Source organism: Genypterus blacodes, unplaced genomic scaffold, assembly GCF_046128005.1.
Source record: "Genypterus blacodes isolate CSIRO-AG114 ecotype Tasmania unplaced genomic scaffold, CSIRO-AGI_Gbla_v1 ptg000033l_1, whole genome shotgun sequence".
NCBI lineage: Eukaryota > Metazoa > Chordata > Actinopteri > Ophidiiformes > Ophidiidae > Genypterus > Genypterus blacodes.
In genome coordinates this window covers 1,066,223-1,083,985 of record NW_027466846.1, presented here as the reverse complement: position 1 = coordinate 1,083,985, position 17,763 = coordinate 1,066,223, and the positions used below count along the sequence as shown (strand labels likewise).

General features: G+C 46.1%; 1 protein-coding gene across 1 annotated transcript in view; it reads left to right on the top strand.

Annotated features, from left to right (window-relative positions):
- The first annotated feature begins 863 nt into the window (after positions 1-863).
- eif2ak3 (eukaryotic translation initiation factor 2-alpha kinase 3) overlaps positions 864-17,763 on the top strand; it is a 28,861-nt gene continuing 11,961 nt past the window's right edge. Inside the window, exons 1-2 of the mRNA XM_076146657.1 lie at positions 864-1,409; positions 12,064-12,193. Coding sequence (XP_076002772.1) covers positions 1,096-1,409; positions 12,064-12,193 — 444 coding nt within the window. The 5' untranslated portion in view covers positions 864-1,095. The remainder of the gene's footprint in view (positions 1,410-12,063; positions 12,194-17,763) is intronic.

Here is a 17,763-nt window from a genome sequence, read left to right as displayed (position 1 = left end):
GTTATGATTGAAATCCTCATTGGTGCAGAATTGACTCAGCTATCTGCTACGTTTGCTTGTTTTTAACCACATGAGGGCGCCAGAGATGTAGCTAGATTGAATTATCCGTCAAGGCGCAAACTGAGCACATCAGGCAATATGTTGCAGCATGACCCAACATGACAAAACACAGTCTAGAAGTTTATTGAAATATATTCGCAGCTATTAATACTGTAAATTATATTTAAATTAGTGTCGGGTGGTAGAAATGTTCCAAAACGTTATTAGCAGGCGTGCCTCCCTTACTAAGTGTTCATTGATATGCTCAGAGACATGTCATTATGTCATTATCTCTTTGTTTATCCGGACTCGTGATCAGGAACAGGAAATGTACCGAAACTGAAGCCACGTTGATAGTTTCAGCTCGACTGTTTGCCAGTCCTGACAACCACTTATGAATGACGTCTGAAATATCCAATCACGTCTTTCCATCTTATCGGCGGGTGCGCAAATCCACCAATGGTCTCGCTGCTCCTCCGTGGTGTTATTTGATTGGACAGATGACTGCGCATCTCACCAATCATATCCCCGCCACGGGATTCGCCACCGGGGACTTTTTACGTCACCTTTTGCTCTCGTTTTGTGGGAGCCAAGTGTGCGCATGCGTTATTCTGACTGACAACGCGTTCAGCAATGAACGCCACTGTTTGGGTGGGTTGACACGTCCAGAGCCCGCCTTTTGACTGACAGATGTCTCGTGCAATCAGATTGTGCTTAGTATGTGCGAGTCTGTGATTGACAGTAGCTAAACCTGTTAGAAACCTCTGTATGGATTTCCAACAAATGTGATGATATTTGTGACCAATCCTGGAGTAGAAACGAGGCGGGACACAGCGTTACTAAGGCAAGACTTGAGTGAAGTATAAAGGGAATAACATGGTGTCCCAGTGGCTGTTTATGTTTACCTAAAGAACAGAGTGGAATGGGCATTTTGCTGGACAAAACCGAGTTTTCTTAATACTTACGCGTAGTTTTGCACTTTTGTTTGTGTGTGTAAAGATTTACAAGGTCAGTGGCATGTGAATCGCATATTTCACTAATGTGCCAGTCTTACAAATGGAAAGGGGGCTTCACTTTGGAAACGTGAGCATTTCCCTGGTGCTCTTGCTGTTGCTGAACGTGCTCGCCGTATTCGGGACTTTGCAAACTCACGGCTCCGCCATCGGGAGGGAGCCGCTGGCAGTGGCAGCCACCCGGGGCTCAGCTTCGTCTTCGGAGGAAGATGCAGCCAGAGTCATGGAGCGGGGCTTGGAGAACGTAGGTGGCGCGGTCATTGGAGCAGACGTTACCGTGGAGGACGACGAGAACGGAGCCGCTGGGGAGGCCGACGAGTCGTATAAAGAAAGTAGCGGAAACGTCCACCAGAGAAGGTAATCTTCCCAAATAGAGGAGTTTAGCGTGGAGCTAGCAGTGGCATCCATTATCGGACAGCAAACTCCAAACACGCATTATGTCACCTTCACCCCCAAAAGTTGGGGTCGTCTCTTTTATCCTATGTTCATATCGATATGGGATTTGTTTAGCTGACATTGGCTCATTTACGCCTCCAGATCTGGCTGCTTGCTAAGTATTCATTCAGTCTCTGTTCTGCAAGAACAACTTGCGAACGAAGTTGCTTCCCGTGTTGCTCCTCCTTTAAGAGACTCCCCCAATAGTCAATAGGACAAATGAATGAAGTAGTTTCATTGTAAAGTAACGTCAAGCGGTGTAAGCTAACTGTTCGAACACTAACAGGTCATTAAATACTGTGAACAGCACGTTTTGTTCTGTCCGATAATGGACGCAGAACACGAATTGGTTAATTGCATGGGAAATGTCAGAGCGAATGATAAGCATACGCGTTTTCAGCTACATTTACGCTCTTATCTAACAGAAAAATGTGTGCTGTAATCATACTATACTGATTTAAATGTTTCAATATAATGTATGATGCAGCTTTCATGGACTGGCATGTCAAAACATGTTCCGGGACATTGCGTCGAGCAGAAAGTTTGACAGGAGGAGCCTGAGTTGCAGCTGCGCCTCGACAACAAAGCTTGAAGTGAAAGGATGTTTTCAAAGTTAACCTGACAAGTCGTACATTTCATTGTAGTAAAATGTCGAACAAATATTAATTTATAAATCTAAAGCGTGCTGTTGGCGCAATAATATCCGGTGATTATTTATTTTGTGTATTGAAAGTCAAGAAGACATTCAGTCATTCTTGAATAGTTGTTGAAGCAAAATCCTCAGTCTTTACTTCTCTTTCCTTTCATTATCATTCTGAAATCAGTGCTTTATCAAGTGTCCTGTACTGTAAACACACCATCTCCTGATTCCGGGGCTTATCACCAGCAGATAGCCAGCATTCCAGCAGAGAAGTCGAGTTTGAATATAATCTCTTTACTTGTCAGATGTAACACAAGAGACTTAAAGTTGGTGAGCTCGAGCAAGTAGACTGTTACGCCTGTTTTTCTATAAAAGAAGAACAAGAATCTCACAGGAGGGGAACAGCTTTCATTTTACAATTGACAGTAAACATCAGTATTGTTGTGGATCAATCTCCAATGTTAATGTAATAGTAAAACTAAGAAACTGTAAATGTCAAGAACAGTATGACAGATTGTTATACAAAGACATGTCCACCAGTCCAGGCTTGCTTTTATTGAACATTTGCTGCTGTCTCCCAAAGTGAGGTGCAGTTATTGGCGCAGTGGGCAGGACATTGATTGATGCTTGGTCTGTAAACATTAGCCTGGATGCCCAACTTGGCCCGTTTTGGTGCAGTGTGTTTTTTGTTCTGATGTTTCCCCTCACTGCCATCACCCCGGACTGAGTTCTAAACATATCCCTTGTGTGTGTGTGTGTGTGTGTGTGTGTGTTATTATGCATGTGCCATCTGCTTTTTAGGATAGGAGGACACACTTTTCACTTAGAGCTGAAAAAGCACTTTGTCTTCCAGCTGTAAGAGTCTGTTGTTGTGTCTAGTTTGTGGTAAACAATACAGCAGGTTGTCTGATTGTTTGCTCACTTGAAGATGTCTGGGAAAACGCTCAGATATCAGGTTTTGATCTTTGTTTATTTGCCATTTACACTCTTGCTTTTAAGTTGTATTAGTTTAGAAGTATAGGTGTGATAAGTTGTCTTGTCTTTGGATGTTCAGTCATAGACGTATTGTAGGAGACAACAGCAGAAGAAGACAAAGTTTCCATGTTGTGTTTACCTCCTATCATCTCTGAGCAGAGCACCGCAGAGGCTGTTTGTTTTTTTTGTTGAAGTCAACAACCGAGGACACAAAATTTCCGAGCAGACGTTTCGGTCAAATGCATCTTGCCGAGTGAAGCCCGACACGGATGGAAAAGTCTTCCTCTGTGTCTGTCATCTGCGATACAGTATCAGGGGGGAAATCGAAAGTAATTAGCAAAGCAATTTGTTCTGATAGGAGCCGAGTATTCCCTTGCCAGACACCTCGGCAGCTGCAGGAGAAGCGAGCGTTTGTCGCGCTGCTGGTCACACCCTTCCACCGCTCGCTCTCTGTCGCTCCCTCTCCTTCCATACTGTCTTGTCTACCTGTCTTTAGCACTTTCTCAGCTTCTCTCTCTCTCTCTCTCTCTCTCTCTCTCTCTCTCTCTCTCTCTATCAGCTTCTCTCTTCCTCTGTCTCTCTGTCCCTTTCTTTGAACATTTTGTCATCGGCCACTTAAGCCTTTGACAAAACCTTTTTTTATTTTGACTACACTCTGTTCCCATTGTCCAAAGTTTGACATTATTCATATTTATATCCATTTATGTTTTGCTGAATCACGCTTGAAATCGTCTGGAGCCAGAACTGAACCGTTACCATGGGTGACTCATAGTGAGGTCATTTTTACAACTAATTCTGAGAGTGTTATTCTGTGTGTATTCATACTAACAAATACCACTAATTATAGAAAAGCCAATGAGATAAATTAGCAATTAACGAGGCAGCATGACACACACACACACATTGCGCATTTCTGAACTGGCAAATGTATTCAGTAGAGACAAATTCATAACCCTTATATATATTAAATCATAAATGATGACAACAATTAACCCTGAACAAGAGGATTGTCTTTTGTCTCTTTAATCCCAAAAACACAAAATGTCTCTTCTTCACAGTTTGTCTGGTTGCCATAGAAAAGGTCTTACTGGTATCAGCGATGAGAGGAAAACATTCACAAACCTCTCCCCGCCTGTGTGTTCTTGTTGAAATGTGTCTCTCTCCATCTGTGTCTCTCTCTCTCTCTCGTCTCGTCTCTCTCTCCCCCCTTCTGCCGTCTCTTTGCTTCTCACACACGCGCATCACTTTTTAATGTTTCCCCCTCAAGTAATTTTTTTCTTAACGCTCGCCTTGTTTCCATCCACCTGTCAGGAGGATTGCCAGTGAACTTTTGAAACGTCAATAGAGATAAAAAATGTGAATTAGCTATGCTTGCTCTGACTGGGCCGATGTAAATGAAGACCTGTGAATAATTGATTCGTTCTGGATCTGTTTTCTTGTTGGTTTTTTAAGTTTAAAGTTGATGATGCCGGCGAAAAAACGTTTCCCTCTGTGTTGTAATGAGAGCGAAACAACGACTCCTTTATTCTCTTGTGGATAGATTTGTTTAAAATGTTGTTTATCCTATCTTCTCGCATCAAATCAACACGTAGTAGCTTTTCTCAGCCTTCTTGTGTGTGCGTGTGTGTGAAAATAGGGAACTGGAACACTTTTTTTTGCGAATTGAAAGCCTCTGCATCGGTGACTTATTATGTCAACCTTTACAAAACTTATTAGCACTTCTTCGATGACCTTTTTAAGCTTCTCACCGCCAGGCTGCTTAAGTATTCCAAGGCAAACAAGCGGCCCAGGTCCTGGCATAAGTGCCGCCCTGTGACAATAATAATACGCCCTTCATACTGTTGGAGAAGCATCCGTTTACACGACAAGAAGTGGAGAGTTTTGCTCGGAAACAACAGATTTGTGAGGAACTGTGACCCAACCTAGGAGTCATGGTGCAAGATGCAAACCAATGATGTCACTTATTCCTTTTGTGGAGGCCGGAAGGCAACTTTGGTGTTTTGTTGACAGTGTTCCAGCTCTTACCAAAGTGTTGTCTAGTTTGTAGAGCGAATAAACTTTTAAAACATTTATCCTCGTATCAGATTTAGGAATGAAGCGCTTTAAACAGAAGCTCTTCAACATTTCTGCATGGCGCCGGCACGTAAGCGTTTTCGACTTTCTGTCAGTTCCGTTTGTTTTCATCCGTCCTCTCCCGCGCCGCCGTATCCTCTTATCTATTAATATTCTAGGTGTACGCTTTGATCCGGCCTCAGGTTGTAGAGCGAGCTCCTGCCTCGTCGGCTGGCGGGTTGTCACCTCGTCTTCAAGGCTCCTGTCTATACGTTACAGTCGCTGCTCAGGAGACCCGCTGTTTACATCTGCCCCTGAACTCGTGAGTGCGTGTGTATGTGTGTGCGCACGCATGTATGTTTAAAGACTTTTGTGTGTGTGTGTGTGTGTGTGTGTGTGAATCATGCATGTGACGGCGCTGCCAGGTTTGATGCCTCTGCCAGCCAGCTTCCGATGGGACCTCCGGCACCTTAGGGAGCACTTCTAGGTGAGAGGAGAGAGGACAAGCAGCTTTGTTTGAACCTGCTACACAACCTCCACTCCCCTCCCCATCTTCCTCCAACACCACCCACCCCACGGAGCACCCCCCACCCCCTCAGGGCCCCGTAGCTTGCAACAGCTCTTCTGGGCCGCCGCCGCGCTCGCCGGCTGGCTCCCACCAGCCTACTGCTTAGCAACAGCCAATCAGACGGGCCGAGCCGGGCAACCCGTTGGCCAATTGCGTCGGAGAGAAGGGCCAGTGCTCAGAATTTGAGTTGGCCGTGTGGGTCTCGCTGTAGTAAGGTGGTGGGAGGGGAGGAGGGGGAGGAGGAGGAGGAGGAGGAGGAGGAGGAGGAGGAGGAGGAGGATGGGAAGATTTTTTTTTTTCTTTTTTGGGAGGGGAGACTCTACTTCCTTGTTTTTTTTTTTTTTTTTCCTTCTTCAGCCGAGCGCTGCCTGTAACCAGGGAGATGTTGTGGGTTTTATTAATAGAACCTGTCCCCAAAATAACAGGTTGAGCTGTAGATGATTGAGTAAGGTGCATCTCCCACCTCCCTGTGGAGCATTTGAAAGCAGCACTGTAACGTGTGTGTGTGTGTGTGTGTGTGTGTGTGTGTGTGTGTGTGTGTGTGTGTGTGTGTGTGTGTGTGTGTGTGTGTGTGTGTGTGTGTGTGTGTGTGTGTGTGTGTGTGTGTGTGTGTGTGTGTGTGTGTGTGTGTGTGTGTGTGTGTGTGACTATCACTTACAAGCTCATCATGTGTTTCTAATCTCTTCTTCTTGTCTTCTACTTATGTCATCATGCTCTTATCCACGTCTGCCACGGCTCTAACTGTCCCTTTATTTACTTATTTATTGTTTTATTGCTCTCTGCAGTCGCACGTGAATAATGTTTGTGTTCCTTTTTGTATGACACCATCAATCTATGAGCACACACAAATATTTACAGGTTGTTTGCTTGCTGTGTGCGACGACGGGATCGTCACCGGGAATGAGTTTATTAGGTCGTCGGCTGTTTTGGTAGCACCCATCCTGCAGCACTGCAGTATGGGTGGGGCAGAGGCAAAAAAAGGTGGGATACTGTAAAGAGGGAGAAGGAGGGAGGGAGGGAAGGAGGGAAGGATGAAAACAAGGAGTTTGCTGGTACTTAGGAGGACCACGCTGTCTTGTTTTCACTGTCGATGGCTCCTCACTGCTTAGCAACAACGAATCGGATCCCCGGATCAGAGCTGCAGCCCAGCCAATCGGCCGTCGCAAGCGTGGCGCCATAGAGTTTGGATTTTACCACGTGTGAGCTGTTTCGCTTTGGAGAGTGTGATGGAAGTGCTTTTAAATGGTGCGTGTGTGTGTGTGTGCGTGTGTGTGCGTGTGTGTTTTTGTGGGTACAAGGAGATCTTCTCCCTACCACACCCCTTCCTCGGTGATACAGTGGTCTGCTGCAGTGACCCAGATGTGAGGCCGCCGTTGTGCGAGCGTATCAAAGCAGACTACACGCGTGTCACTTAAGGCCACATTAGTCACACTTCGCTCTCTGTGACAAAGACTTTTCACTCTTGACAGCTTGTTTATGTCTCTGGAATCCGACAGTTCTATAAAGCTCAGGGTTCTGTTGGAAGCTGAAGTGTTTGTTATGTCATCAGACTTGTAATCCTTTATCCTTGATTCAGTCTGACAGGCATCATGCTGTCAGTCACACTCGTGTGACACCCGGCCAGTGCAGTTTATTATTTTTACATTTACACTTAATCCACTGCTTTTGTTTGTGTGTATGTGTATGTGTGTGTGTGTGTGTGTGTTTGTGATAGGCACCAGTGGACACAAAGAGACACTCAGCGCCTCTTCGCCTGCTGTGTTCTGTGGAATAAAGCAAATTGCCTGCAGCTCCTTAAATGCCCTGCAGTGTATTATCTCACTCTGTGCTTACGAGGTTTTTACACCTGCTAAGATCTTAAGTGTTTACAGCTTCTACACTTTTTAGTTTAGAGGCTTTTGTGTGTTTGTGCTGCCGCTCCAGAGCCTGTAAAGCAGCAATCAACAAGGTCACAGAGAAACATTCCAAGCTTATTGTCCAAGTTTCTTCTATGTTTTTCTGTTGCATTGCGTATTTCAGTCTTATTCTATTCTAATTAAAAAGCCTCTAATCTTACTTGTGAAACCTCCCTCTCTATAAATGGGTCAGTGGCTTTACTCTCAGGCTGTGTGTCCACACTCTTATCAGCCTGCTCTTGACTTTCCTCAGACTTTTTTCTCTCCTGCTGGTGCAGCCGGTCCTGCTGGGTGCGGCCAGCTCAGCGCTGCATCCATAACTTTCTCCCCACGTGCTCCCCACGCTCTCGTATTTTCATTCCGCCTCTCTGCAGCCGCATGGCAGGCTGTGAGTGGCAGCTGCGCGGCAGCAGAACTCCACACTCCAGCCTGGAACCAGGCTGCTCGCTGTTGCATGGTTACAGGCAATCCTGCCCCGCCATTGGCCTAGAGTCTGAACACCCGCTCGCCCATTGGCTTAGCGAGGAGCAAAAACAGTGCTGCTATTGGCCGTCGTACGGAGGCAGGGGGCTGCGATTGGTCCAGCCCGATAGTTCCCGCTCCTTGGATACTCAGGCCTGTGTAAACATCCTAGTTGTTTCTTTCAATGGAGTGTGTTTACCAGCAGCCCCATTTTGCCAGCGAGTGCAGACCGAGACTGCGAGTCTCAGAGGAGCAGAGAGTCTGGTGAGAGCGAGGCTAATTGGCTCCCTGCTCCGCCATACGCTCTGTGATTGAAGAAGCACTCGGCACTATTATGACACTTTTGACAGCGTTGCAGGCAAGGACGCTAACAAACCCCATTCCGCTCGCAGCCTCGGCTCTCGCTCCCGCTCTTTCTCTCTTTCTTCCTCCCCTATCTCTGCTCCAACATCTTCTTCTGCCCCTCGCTTGCTGGATCTGTCAGGCTCAGCAGCAGCAGCAGCAGCAGCAGCAGTAGCAGCAGCAGTAGCAGTAGCAGCACCAGCAGCCCCGCAGGCTACATGTTATCCCTTTGGTGACGAGCATGGGAGAAGTGTCTCGGGGCTCAGACATGGAAAATAAATTGCCTCAAGTTGTAATTTTTATAGTGTTTGTTTTGTCAGAGTTGACTTTGTTCCTACTGTACAATTTTGTATTATTTTAATAGATTCTCCCGCTGCTCCTCCCCTCTTTTGTGTTTTTCTTCATTACCATCATGTTACCTAAGTTGTAGAGTTAAGCACCCCCCCTCCCTCCCTCCCTCCCTCCCGCCTTTCCATATCCTTTATCTGGAGTACAAAGAGTCTGCAAAGGCTTTGATCTCCCTCTTCAAATGAAATTCCTCTATCTCTCTGTCTTTCTATCTGTGTCTTAAGTTGAACTCGTTGCTCTCAATGACTTCTCCACTTCTACATTGGCGGCGTGACCTAAGGAGGGGGGGTGGGGGGGATGAAGGGGGGCGGGGCCTGCAGATGCAGAAACCGCCACGCTTCCATCCTCTCAGGGAGCCGACTGCTTAGCAACAACCAATCAGCCTAATATTTTTGGCAGTCCTGCAGCCAATGGAGAGTAGGAGAGCCGGCTTAAGCGCTCGGTGTTTTCATTGGTGGCAGAGAGGCAAAACAATGTTTGTCTTTAGCGCTCTATACGTCAGCGGTAGCGGCGCAGCTGATAATGCTCCGAGCAGATTCGGGGGAGATAATCTTGGCTTTGATGGGGCTGAAAGACACATGGTTCATTAATTTTAACTGATCCTGATTTGCATTGTCGAAGCGAATGCCGAACTCGACTTGGGGGGGGGGGGGAGAAAAAAAAAGTTGCCAATCCAAACTGGCAAGTGTAACTCCCACTCAACGTCGGTGAAACATTAGCAAAACCTTCCTAATATTGATTTAGGCCTTCTGAAACAATCCGTGTCTCAGTTGTCTGAAGGCTTAAACATCCTGGAACATGCTCGTCTCCCTTCATGACTGAAGGGTGTTCGATGGACAGGATCGATAAGGATTTATAGCCGGTCAATACCAATTCATCTGCTCGGTGACTGTCGGGTAGAGTGGCTCGCCCTGATATTAAAGTACACCCGGGATGAGTTGACAGCTCTCACATTGCAAATAAAGAAGCGTGATGGATGATGAAGAGTCCGTTTTCTACTGAACTCATCATTTTACAGTCTGCGCAACAAAAGCCAACGAGCTGCATGCCATCCTTCCTCGGCAACTGTTGCCAACCTGCCCTTGGAGGGATGCTGTTAACCCCCAAATGCCTCTGCGGCCAACAGGGGGAAGTGCTGGCTGTACTGGTCAGGTCCCAGCTGTGTGAACGTGAAGCGGTTGCGGGCGGCGCGAGCTCAGCAGAGCCTCGCTGGTTAAATAAAGCTAAAAGCCCCGTTGACAGCGCCTCCTTGAGACAGATACAGATCAATAGTCGGGAGATGGGCCCCCCGCCAGAGCTCACGGCATGATTGCCATCGACAAGCAATGCGGCAGAAGGCTGAACGCTGAGGTGAAGGGTGGGGTTGGGTGTCTTTGTCCAAGGCTGTTCTTGGCCTGTAGTTACTGGGGTTACTGCGCTGCTGCTGATTGGATGAGAGAAAGAAACATTACAAACCACACACCTGAAGAATTGATCATTTGGGAAAAAAGAAATATAAAATCCCAACTCAGAAACAAATACTTAAACCTAAAGTTCATTTTCTCTCAAAGGGACAGAAGGGAAGACAGTTATTGATGGTGTCCTGTGTTCCGGTGCTTGGGCCTCCACATCGCACTGCAGCATCTTAAGGGGGAAGCTTCTCCCCCTGCACCTTAGGTTCCCTGCCTCATATTTTTAGCTTCACATTTTATCTCTAGCCAGTGATTCTGAGACTTGACACAAACTTGAATCTTTTAAAATGTCATTTTTCCTTCTCTTTTTCAGTCATTATTACCAAATTTCTTAAGACACAGTTCATGTCAAGTCAATTTGATTGTCTCAAAGGGCTTCACACACCCACAACATCGGGAAAATTCACAACCCCGCCCCAAAGCTCTCTAAGAAGACGAGGAAAAACTCCAGAGAAAAAACCTTGATATTTAAAGAAAAAATAGGAAGAAACCTCAGGAGAGGCAATTCCAAGTGAGATTCCCTCTGGAATGGCTGCCACCAAACATACATAACATGTTCTGTAATCAGAATACGAGTCCAGCAGGTGAGGACACTTTCACACCAACAGCAAGTTTTTAAATGTGCTACTTTGGCCAGTGATGGTTGAGCCTTTTCACAATGTCTGACAGGTTTCAGATGGATTTCATCAGTGTGGTTAAATGAAAGCTTTTAGGTAAATAAGAAAACAGACCTAACCCCTCTATGATCCGTCAAGTCAAACAGCCAATCCCATATTTGTCAACTGTTTTTCCGGCAGCGACGGTGAGCGAAAGCCAGTCGGTGTCGTCACTGAACAAATCTTTAGCGATGCATAAAATGCTTGATTGAGGTTGTATGTGTAAACGGGCCCTAATTCTACGGCGGTAACAACAGCTTAGCGTATCATTTCAAATCCCACGTGTGCCCTTCCAATCGCTAGTACCATCTGTCTCACCGTCTCTCGCCACACCTGAGCCTGAGTTGTGACGGTTTCCTCTGTATTCCCATAAAGGGGATAGTTATCCAGTCCAACAACTGGAAATGCAAATATTTTTCTGTATGTAATGACATTTAATGCTGTGGGTATTGTGTGCAATGGCGGTTGATTGATTGGGCATCTTTTCAGCTACAATCACACAAAGGGTCTTCACGCTTAATGTCCAATGTTTTCCCAACACCCAAAGACTTTAGATCTCTTTTAAACATTTCCTTCTCTTCTCTCTCTGTATCGACTCTTTACGCAACACTGCCACGGCTGCTCCTTAACGGAAACTGTCCTTGTCCGCTGGTTTGCTTTTTATATTTTCATATTAAAACAGACCTTAACTTACATATCAAGACGTTTACATGTCCTTGCTGGGTAGAACACTGTCAGCCTCGGTCACCGATTGCACCAGCAATCACTCTTAGCAGCTCTTTGAATACAAGGCAACTTTCTTCCCCGGAGTGCATCTTCAAGGGCAATTTGAAAAACACTGAACACCGGTGGTCCTAGGGATTAAACCAGCCGCCGTTTGAATGCTAGACAGCCTATTAAATCAGTTTGCCACCCAAACAAACTGACAGGATGGGGTCTGTCATGGCACAGGTGTGCTGTTGGCTGCAGTTGAAGGTTGCCCTGCATGCTAAACAAGGACAGACCAAGGAGAGGAAGACAACATCTGCACTACCGCTGAACGTTGATACGCCGCAAAGGCATTTAACTAAAACCACTGGGGAGATGACATAGAAGGAAATCATAGATGTAATTTAAATATTCTTTTCCATTTAAACACTTAAAAGTGAAGAGAATTCTAATTGACAGTGTGTGTGTTTCATTTACAGGTCTCTGGTGATCATCAGTACCCTGGATGGGCGGATCTCAGCTCTGGATCCTCTCAACCAGGGCAGGAAGCAGTGGGACCTGGATGTGGGCTCGGGGTGCCTGGTGTCCTCCAGCCTCAGCAAACCCGAGGTAGAGACACACCAGCATTTACAGCACTGCTTTACTGTCGTAGGCGAGGAGTTTGTTCCGAGTCAGAACTTATCTGTGAGTCGTTGTACATAAATACATCTTTCAGGTTTGTAAATCGCACAACCACATGACGGTACAAAGGTACAGAGTCAGGGTTAGAGCCGCTTAAACAGGTTAAAAAGACAAAAAATGGTGGTGGATTTCCGCATTCTCAACTTGGCAGTGGGAGGTCGAAGATTGGGTCTTGCCCGAGTCCTGGTCTCAAGCACTGGCCCTGCGGCGTTCCCTCTGTAGCCATTTAACACCAGTAATTGAACTCGGTGCCCTTTGAGTAGTCAACCGAGGGCTGCCGCTGCTGCTTGCTTTCTTTAATGAACACACATCCACAGACCAGACTACACCCCCACATGAATCTGAGAGGAGCTGTTTTTGCCTGGAGGATTAGCCTCTTTTTTTTTTTTTTTTTTGCCTTTTTGTGGTGTACAAATACAAGCACAGCAAGACCCCTCCCCCCCTCCCTCCCTCCCCCTCCCCTCTGCCTTGCACATATTTATATACACAAGCTTGAAACGCCCACGCCACCGTGCTGAAAGTGAAGTGTAGCCCGGAGCAAGACCAGAGAGCCGCTCAACTGCGAGAGCCGGCGCAACTGAAGAAGCGCTCGCAGTCGGCTTTTGATGTGGACTCGCTCTCTGTGAGATTTTTGCCTCGGGGGGGGAGTCTCTGATATTAACAAGTTTCTGGACGGCTACTGAGATCAGCTCGGTGTGAAGCCGCCGGTGTTGGTGCAGGGCAAGCTGGAGTGTAACGCAGCCTCTTACGTCGTCATAGATCATTTCAGCTTTATTGGAACAGAGTAACGAGCTTTAAATATCATCCAGTGTGCAGTGAGGAAAAGCTCCGGCTCCTAGGCTGTGATGTGATTTCTGTACTGATTGATCACCAGGTGCCTCACAAAAGCTGTCAGTTGTTCATCCAGGCCCATTCATTCTCTTTTACCCACTTAACTGTGTGCAAGGCAGTCGCTGAGTGAGTGGCTGGCCCACAGTCTGGCACACTTACTTGGAGCAAAGAGTTTCCAGTTCACATAACCTCTATGCTTTTGAACACGCGGGGGGAAAAAACAAGAGCATCCAGGGCAACAGAAAGGCCACCATTTTGTAATTGAACATCTTTTTGAGATCTAGTTCTTCTCCAGGAAACAATAACAAAACATCTGTGAGTTACATGAATGACATAAAACTATTTAAGCTTGTGTCGGGCAAAAAACTTAAGAGGAAAACAATTTGATTGACTGTAAAATACTTCCTGAAGAGGAGGTCGAGGAATCTGAATCTCCAAATCTGTGTTTTGGCAGCTAAGACCCAATGTATGAGGCAAGTATTCTGGATTTAGAAGAATCAAACGCTGGATCTGTGTAAGACCTCACAAAGCAACACCACAAACCTCTTTATCAATTGTTGGCTTGTAAAAGTGTAACATCGCGGAGAAAAATCTGTTCCTACAAATCATTTATTGCAATTGACGAGCGACCAATGAGCAGCACAGCAACACCACAGCACGCTTAGCAGAAAAGATGCGGGACGATCTTGTGGGGTTTTTTTTTTTAATCGGAAGAGTGCTTCTTAATATCTGCCATTCAACATCAAAAGTCTTGAAAATTTTAATTTAACGGCACATCAAAGAACCTGACTTCGGTGATCAGCACGTCTTCAATTCATTGCTGAAATCTGCTGTCGGGAGGAAAAACCCTTCATCCTCCTGCAGCTGGATGGAGATGGCAGAGACCTGGTGTGTGTGTGAGACATTTGTACAAGACTCCAAATGAGGATTCATGAACCTATTTTTCAAGGATCCCTTGGAGGTTTGAATGTGGAAAACCCCCTAAAGGTTCCTCAGAGCACTTACACAAGCCTGGTGCAGTTTCTCCACCAACTGCATCAGTATGTAAATTTGACCTTGTATGGAAAGTTCTACCCCATTGTGTTAAATAACACAATTTCACTGCCGTATGGAAACCTAAAGCAGCACTGCAGTACGTGTTATTCTTTTAACAGTAAAGGCTTCACTTCAATGAAAATGAAAAAAAAAATCCAAAAATAAAGTGAAGATCAACAAATTGTAAAAAGTAAAGTTGTTTTAAAAAAGGAAAATTGGATTTCATTGCAGCCAAACACAAACTGTATAATAGTCTGTTTACCTTGTGGCGCTGTACAAAAACTGTCAATAAATTCACACATTAAAACACTTAAACATAAAACATCCTCCACGCTGCACTGACAGAGAATGCTGACTGTGTGTGTGTCTGTGTGTGTGTGTGTGTGTCTGTCTGTGTGTGTGTCTGTGTGTTTTCACCTGTTTGGTTTTATTTCGCTGACGGAGCATAACAGCGAGAGTTGCCTGTCAGCCCTGAACTCAGTGATTTGTTGTGATGTCACTTGTTATGATCCTGTGTGTGTGTGTGTGTGTGTGTGTGTGTGAGAGAGAGAGAGGAGAGAGAAAGAGAAAGTGTGTGTTTTTATTATGCTCATGTATGCAACCTTACCCACTCTGCCATGGTACCTGAGGGGTGTGTGTGTGTTAGTGGGGGGGCTGCCACCAACTCTCCCTCCCCCCCCCCCCTCAACATTTCCTAAGCGCTTAGCAACTGTTTCATTGGTGCTTTCTGGGTCCCTCAGACTCAGTCTGCTCAGTGATTAGAGGCTGGGGGGGCTGCTGTCGTGCCATTGGCTGGCCTAGACATGTCGGAGAGGAAGCAGCCAGTCACCTGCTGCACCCTGTGTGTGTGTGTGTGTGTGTGTGTGTGTGTGTGTGTGTGTGTGTGTGTGTGTGTGTGTGTGTGTGTGTGTGTGTGTGTGTGTGTGTGTGTGTGTGTGTGTGTGTGTGTGTGTGTGTGTGTGTGTGTGTGTGTGTGCTTTCCTGAAATGAGGGACAGTAGAGCCACAGACACACACAAACAGCATTGTCTGCAGAAAAAGAAGCCATCACTTTAAAAAGCCATGAATTTTGTGTGTGTGTGTTGGGGGGCTCATCACTGACAGTGTGGAGTGAGTCATGCTGGGGGGTGTAGGGGTGGGGCTTAACTGATGGGATGTGGCGGGGGTGGGCACTGGCTGATTAGGGTGGTGAGGTAATGCCTTAAGACCAGGGGTGATGTCATCACATAACAGACAATACACGCAGACGCACAATACGTTTGCCACACACTCCCTCTCCTGCCTCTGCTGGCATGCGGCGTGAATGAATGAATGATGAGATAATTTGATCGATTGCTACACAATGACTAACGGCTGATCGCCTCACAGAGACTAATGTGACACGCAATAGGTCTCCCCGGCGCGGCGACGGAAATGAATTAGGCCAGACACACAATATTTTGGGCAGAAAGTCAATTTTTCCTCCGGCTGCTCTGATTTAGGCTGGATTGTTTTTTTATTACGTCTGCTCAGCCCCTCAGCTAAACTCACTGTCGTAGCTTTGTCTCACACACACACACACACACACACACACACACACACACACACACACACACACACACACACACACACATGCACAAGCACGCACACTGTCGGCTGGCTTTAAGTGGAGCAGTCGCAAGGCAGCTCCAAACGCGCACACACCCCTTAAACAGCTGCCCCCATCCCCATCCCCTTTGAACCTCAGCCCCCGCCCCTCCCCCCTCCCACCGCTCACACTCCCAAAGGACAAATAAACTGACATGATTAGTAACATCAAATATGCACCAGTGCCTTTGAATGACTGAGGGATGCTCCGAGCGCCATCAAACAAGCCTCTCATTTAAAAATCATCATCTTCGTCGCGCTCACCTGTATAGCCTGACCTAATACAGTGAAGACGAGCCACCGGATACTCCCAACGAGGACCACAAACCAGGGGGAAGAACTATAGAACTATAAATAGCACTGCTCTCAGACTGATCCTGAATATATTTAGTGCAGAACTGGGTGTCCAGACATGGGGGGGGGGAGAAAAAATGAACAGGCCCAATACATAGGGGAACCTGCGAGATGAGGATGAGGATGAGAATGAGGGAGATGTGCATGCAAGTCAAATACTGTGAATTAATCATTATTTCCTAAAGGATTTTGAGCACTTTTTTTGATCTTTATTTCATGTTTCTCCAAATGTTTAAAAAAGCCTCTTTCTCCCCCAGACTGAGGCTAGACTGACAACCAGACCTGTCAAAATATATCAAGATGAATCATTCGCTCTACCGCCAATCCTCTACAGACTCATTGAGACCGTGATGTTCTGAGATATATATGTTTAAGGCCTCATTAACTTAGTCAGCAACAGATATGTTCTTAATACGCTAGGCGTTGCAGACAGGACCCGAAGAGCTGATGTGATGGGAATGATGAAAGTAATGAAGTAAGAACACAGAGGGAGATAAAAACGGATCGACCTGCAGGGCGGCGCGAGAAACTTTGAGCGCCGCGAAGCTCACAACTCCAGTCTTTCAGGTTTGAACCGGGAGCTCAGATCCAGCACTTCAAACGCAGCGAGGACTCGTGCACGTTTGGTGTTGCTTTTGTGAAGCGTTTCACCTTGTTCTATAAAGAAAAACCTCCATCGATTACCCGCTCGCGCCAATGGCCTTGTGTTAGTTGCCGAAGCTATCAAGAACTGAATTAGACGAAGTTTCACAGCAGTAGAAAGTGTAGAGTTTCCCCAGCCGCGATAAATGAGAAGAGATGGGAATAAAGTCATTTCAAGGTGATTTAAGTTGAAAATGCAAAAGGTTGAGAACGTTACATTGCTCCGGGTGAAACGATATTAAAATGTCTGGCATTGTGATGAAGAGGAAAATAAGGGGGAACCAAACTGAATTGAATTTTTAGTGAGCGTCGCTGAATTAAGGTTTTTATGATTGAACACACATGTACTTGAGCAGAATCTTTTTACAGATCAAAAGTACATTTGATCTAAAAGTCATACAAATGGCAGATATATATATATATATATAAAAAAAAAATACAACAAAACTTTTTTCCACTCAAATTGAGAAACATTTCAGAGAAAATCTATAAAACGGTTATTTACTAAGAGATAAACCGACCCGATATATCTGAAATAAGCCAATATAAGCTGATGGTGTTGGCGTAGCTTTATTTCTTATTGTTTACAGGGACAAGGGCCATGATCAATGCTGGATCAACAACATAATATTGACCTCTGTACCACAAAGACTTTGGGAGGGAAACATTTGTTAGATCGGTCAGTGCAGAAACCACTGGAGCAGAACTGTGTGTGTGTGTGTGTGTGTGTGTGTGAGGGTGACGGACAGCTGAGCGATGCAGGCTACCTGGTTTTGGAACACTGGACAGGATTGGAGACATGGATTAAGGCATCAGGAGGAGGATGACTCATCCAACATCCCTCCCTCTCCTGTGCCTGCCAGCATGGTGTGATGTGATGGTCAGATCGGGTGGCCCCTCCTCCTTCCACCGGCTAAATTTATCCTCCTCTCTCGTCTTGTCCCTCCCCTCTCTGAAGAGATGACATCACCTCTGCTCCTGGCCCTGCTCTGCACTAAATCATTTTGACAC